General features: G+C 34.4%; 1 protein-coding gene across 1 annotated transcript; it reads right to left on the bottom strand.

Annotated features, from left to right (window-relative positions):
• Window positions 1-1,172: 1,172 nt before the first annotated feature.
• LOC114190608 (serine/threonine-protein kinase Aurora-3-like) lies at window positions 1,173-5,702 on the bottom strand. The gene is made up of 6 exons (XM_028079561.1): window positions 5,464-5,702; window positions 5,044-5,286; window positions 2,376-2,471; window positions 1,857-2,071; window positions 1,701-1,773; window positions 1,173-1,603 (listed from the first exon to the last, which is right to left on the bottom strand). The coding sequence occupies exons 1-6, from the start codon at window positions 5,587-5,589 to the stop codon at window positions 1,505-1,507; spliced, it is 852 nt and encodes a 283-aa protein (XP_027935362.1). The 5' UTR covers window positions 5,590-5,702; the 3' UTR covers window positions 1,173-1,504.
• Window positions 5,703-6,008: the final 306 nt, after the last annotated feature.

Below are 6,008 nucleotides of genomic sequence, written 5' to 3' on the forward strand. Positions count from 1 at the left end.
AAAAATAGAAAATTTTATTCAATTGATTCATTTGAAACAATACATCAACTTCTATATATAGAGAACTCAAACCCTAAAGTAATAGTTACATGAGATTTCTATAACCTTCTAACAACTTCTAGTAATTCATTTAATATCCTACCTACAACTTTCAATATTGCATTTAATATCTAACCAACAACAGTTTTAGAATTGCATCACCCTTTAAAGCAACTCCGTTGGAATTAGAATCTAAATTTCATCATGGACAGCAAATATCCTAATTTGGCGACTAAATTCATATTACAAAAACATTTTTCCATTTAAAACTTATGAAAAAGAAAGACAAAATTTCAATATTCATTATCCAAATTTTAAGATGGGACTCACTCATCAAAGAGGAATCTTTAACATCATGTTCGTTTGTAGGGATACACTATTAAAAGAGAATAGCGAGCAAGGATTATGAGTGATTTGATGTGTTTGTTTGGGTGTATTTGAATGGAAGGAAAGGCACAGATCAGCGGGATAAGGTTAATCCCATCCCGCTTCATCTAATAAGATTTGCGAATGGATGGTGATAATTTACGAAGCTAACCTCGCATCATGTCCCACTTCATCTATTTCCATCCCCCATATATGTGTTGGATTTGTGGTACGTGATGAAGAACCCACCATTGAAGGTGGGCTGTGTGGTCCAACATGGGGAGAAAATGGAGTAATTGTAGGCAAAAATGGTGCATGAATGGAGGCCACACATGAATGGAGGCCACACATGAATGGAATCAATTCCAAAAGTTTTGGAACCAGATCTAAAAAATGTACACATGTTGGAATCAGTTCTGTTTTTTCTTTTTAACCTATTCCACTTTCTAAAAAATATGATAACAAATATTTAATTTTTCGAGCTTTATTATTGAAAATAAAAAACATTAAATTTTTTATACCAAATATATTATAATTTTTATTTATTTCAATTAATAATTTTATTCATCATAAAAAATTCAAAATAATTACAACTCATCTAAATATCATTTTATATTACTTTTAACACTAAGGACAATTAGGTCATTCTATATTTTCATCTATTAAATTTAATTTTTTTTAGTCACATCAATCAAATCATTCACAAACTTTTACAAAAATTACTTTTCAAATCCATTCCACTATCACTCCCAAATTCACAAAAAAAGAACAACATAAATATCACCTTTTAATCAACCCAAATCAATCCTCTTCTTCTCCCTCAAATCATCACCCACATAAGAACACACCCTAAATATAGAACACACCCTAAATATGAGGGTGGCATTAACTATTGAGCATGCCAAAATAAATCTTTGTCATGCCTGGTTTAGATCGGCATATACAAAATCCTAATGGTCCTAACCTCACGGCGAAGGTAATGAGTCATTCAAGCTGATGACAATACAATACAAAACACTCACATTGCTTACATTTTACATCACATACAGAATTCAGTTTTAATCCCTCGTTGCCAGTTAAATGAGTAATTAAGTCGGTATTACAAGCAGGTACCCGAAAAATCTGCATTCTTGATTATCCAAGGATGCTCCATTATCTTCTGAAGAGAGAGCCGTCGTGAGGAGTCCTTCACCAGAAGCTACATTAATTTATAGATTGCTGTCAGAAAGACCACTAATTTGTTCACTGAAAGAATTTACTTTGGCCAAGATATGAATACTGGGATGTTAACTTACCCGGCTAATCAGACTTTTGGCATCTAAAGAAACAGAAGGGTTGGAAGGGAAGCTTAGATCAACCTTCATTATCCTACACAAAGCTAAATACATTAAATACACAATGAAAGAACAACGTCTACTTTAAATAAACATATAGCCCAAGAATTTCTGTACCTTTTGAAGGTATCAGCTTGACTCTCAGCCTCAAATGGAGGGGCACCAAAGAGGAACTCATAACAAAGGATACCAAGAGTCCAGTTATCAACAGCATAGTCATGAGCTTTATTTTCAACCATTTCTGGTGCTAAATAATCCAATGTGCCACACATGGTATGTCTTTTGCTTTTAGACTGAACAGACCAACCAAAGTCTCCAATTTTAAGACGACCCTGCAATCAAGTCACTATTAGTTGAACATACACGTGCCCTTAAACCCCAAATATAATCAATTGGCTCCAACTATCTACCGAATGGATTCACTTTAAGTTTCTTTCATTTAGTCTCTTTTCGATGAGGTGTGGGGAAAAGGGCATTAGAGATTTGACTTCAATATCTATGAGCATTACAGCAAAAAACAGATTCGAGCACCTATACTAAAACTCCAGGCACGACGAGGGTTCCAAACATTGCCATAAGTGAACACTATAGTGTGGAAAAATACATCGTTGGCAGAGGAAGGATATTTTAGCATACCTCGTGATCCAGCAACAAATTTTCAGGCTTGATATCCCTATGAATAACATGCTTCTCGTGGCAATAAGCCAACGCCTTTGTGAGGCTCAAAATATACTGAAATTATCAAAGTAAAAGACGAAGTTAAGAGTTAACGTAATATGGAAAATTTACCTCAATAAAGGAGCAAACAAAGATAACGACACAAAGTGATTAGCATGTTGGAATCATCAAGGCCCACCAGAAAAAGATGAAAGCCCATATGGTTCAAAGATTACATCTAGATATTTGTTGTTATTATGTTACACTTAGAATTTTATGCTAGAATAAGAGACAGATGCCTCTTGGGATTGACTCACCAAAATAATTCAAGGTCTTTCTTTATAAGACCTACCCATGAAACAAGAAAGATAGAGAGTAAAATGTGCATATTCTTCTTATCTTTCATTAGTTTATTTTCTTCTTCTTTCAGGTGCATAACATTTTGGTGCTTTCATTGACCTACCTCCATGTCTCCTAAACCGAAAAAATGACCCAGATGAAACCTTGCAAACCTTTTTGGACAAATTAGCCAACACATGAACCCTAAACACCCTTCCTCAATCCTCCCAAAGTCCCTTACCACAACCCCGAACTCTTTTTCACACCACTCAAAGTCCATCTTCAACACCTTCCCTTAGTATAAAAAAACTTACCTCAACTCCAGGATAGATGGGCTACCGGTTTATATTACAATTGTGATGAAAAGTATTCTTCTGGCCACAAATGCACAACTAATCGTTTTTTAGTTTTAATAAGTGAAGAAGCCACACCAGAATACACCACTGCCGCTTACTCGGACATCATCACCACCCCTAATCTAGATGACCCCACTCATTTCCATTTCTCTTTCCAAGCTTTATCCGGTAGTCCCTCAGCTCAAACCTTAAGTTTCAAGGCCATATCGACAACCTCCCGATTACAATCTTAATTGATAGTAGCAGTTCCTAAAACATTTTACAAACCCACGTAGCCCATCACCTTCACCTTTGTACTATCTCTATTCAACCTTTTCAGTTATGGTTGGCAATGGGAAAGAATCCAATGTGTTTTCCTTTGTCCCAATGTCATGGTTTCTACCCAAACACACACATTTACTATTCACTTCTACTTCATTCCTATGGACGAAACTGACGTGATTCTCATTATGGATTGGTTACGTTCTTTAGGCCCTTTATAGGCCAATTTTTCCAGACCCAGCTTTCCTTTACTCACAATGGCTCCCTCATCACCCTACACAGTATAACAAAAATCTTACACAACCATGCTTCCCTTCACCTCCTAAGATTGTGGGATTGATATTCTAAAAATAAAAACATAATACACCCAGTAGATAAAATTAAAAAACAATAGGAATTAAATCTGAAACTTCCTAAAATATCTTGATAAAGGCCCACCACGAAAATATCAAAGTCCAAATGGTTCAAAGATTGCATCTAGATATTAGTTGTCATTATGTTATACTTGGGAATGTTTTCTGTTAGAATGAGAGACAAATGTCTGTTAGGGATGGACTCGCAAAAACAATTCAAGATCTTTATAAAATCTATCCGTGTAAGGAGAAAGACACATTAAAATTTGAAATTTCTTCTTACCTTTTGTTAGATCCTGATGCATAACACAGCTTTGTCCAAAATATAATATAATATAATATAGCGTCCATTTATTTATTTTATAAACAAAAGGAATTCTCTTGCAAAATTTTTCAGTACTTCCGAAAAAATTATCATTTGCTCGCAAAAATCCCTAAAATATTGTTTTCTTACTTTAATTCAAAAAATACACAAATATAAATAATTTGTATACATATCTTTTAATTTAAATCATGTTGAAAAACAAAACACAAACAAACAGCTCCATAGACTTTTCACGAAGTTTACACAATTAACTTCTCTATAAATCAATGAAAAATGATTCGTGAATACTAAAAAGATGCATCAACACTTAATATACACCTAGAGAGAGAGTAAAAATGATAGGTTATAGGTTATACAATGTGATAAGAAGAAAGAGATAGAAAGAAAAAACAAGTGTACAATGAGTATTGATAAAATGGAGGGTGTATGTGTATCATTGCTCTAAATTAACATTTCACTCTGCCAGCCACTACAACTAGTACACCTGCCGCAGTCATCATAAACAACTCATAATTTGATTTTTAAAAACTTTTCAAAGATTACTCCGACTTTGCATTCTGTTCAACCTCTTCAGAAACAAAAATCAAATTTCTAAAATTAAAAAAACTACAGCTGCTTTCTTCTCATACTCATCTTTTCTCAAGAATTAACACCCAATAATTGAAGAAATGCCAAGAACCAATGAAAAACATTTATCTTCCTTCCAAGTAGAAAGATGACAGCATCCTCCAAATCAAGCCAGAGGAAAGTAATGATAGAGCTAGGTCCTATTTGGGTAAACACTTCTCCACAAACACTCACAGGGTAAGAGAATAAGATGGTAAAATCAATTGAATTTCTCTCCAATATAAAAATCCATCATAACCTTAACTTTCAGAAAACTCATAATTTCTATAAAAACCAAAGTACACAAATCAATTTTGGTAAGCTGGAAGGAAAAAGAAACATCTGTCATGAATTATGAATTATGAAAGATCTTCAAAACATTGCACACACTTGAGAAAATAGATTACCGTAGCAGCTTCCTTCTCTGTAAAATGTCCCTTCTTTCTCATCTCTTTGTAGACCTCACCTTTATGAGCATACTCGAGAATCAAGAAAACACGGTCAGTGTCATGAAACCAACCATAAAGACGGAGGATGTTAGGGTGCCGAAGACTGGTCTGTATCTCCATCTCTCTCCTTAGTTGGTGATGAATTCTATACTTATCAATTTGTTCCTTAAATATAACCTTCAACGCCACAACAAATTTGCTCTGAAAACAAACTCAAATCATATTAAATACAAGAATTTAACTCTATTGGCTACTCAGGGAACAAAATCTACTGTTCTAAAGATCATTGCTTAAGTGAACATTCTAATACTTCAATTACTTGAATGAATCTGAAAATATATACAAAAAGAAAATAGGAATGAAGCGAGAATTAAGAACCTTGACTTCTCTGGCAACATAAACGCTGCCAAATTTGCCCCTGCCGAGAGGTTTACCGATCTCGAAGTCTTGGAGGGACCAATTTCGCTTTGAGTTTTCTTCTTCCGCTGGGTTTTGAGAAGCCATCTTTGGAGGAAAATGTAAAATTCGGTGGCGTTTCTCTCGGAAATTCAACTTGTTTCAACGCGCGCGTTTTTGAATGGCCCTAGCGTTACAAAGCAGGTAAGCAAAACGACAGTCGTTCAAGTAGGGACCAAGGATAATATCAATATGGCTCAAGGTATACTCTTAGGATGGCAATTAGGCCTGGCACGCGCGTTTCATTAAATTATTTACATGATAGTATTTAAATTATTTACACTATTTGACACATTTTTTCTTCAATGTTAACTTAAATATTATCATGAAATGTGCTTGAAACGTCAGATAAACTTAACAAAATTTGGTTAAAAGGACTAAATTCACGCATTTTGAAAGATGAAGGACTAAATTGATATAAAGTTTTGATGAGGGACTAATTCCAAAATTCACTGAAACTTGAGGGA

The sequence above is a fragment of the Vigna unguiculata genome, chromosome 7 (assembly GCF_004118075.2).
Source record: "Vigna unguiculata cultivar IT97K-499-35 chromosome 7, ASM411807v1, whole genome shotgun sequence".
NCBI classification, from domain to species: domain Eukaryota; kingdom Viridiplantae; phylum Streptophyta; class Magnoliopsida; order Fabales; family Fabaceae; genus Vigna; species Vigna unguiculata.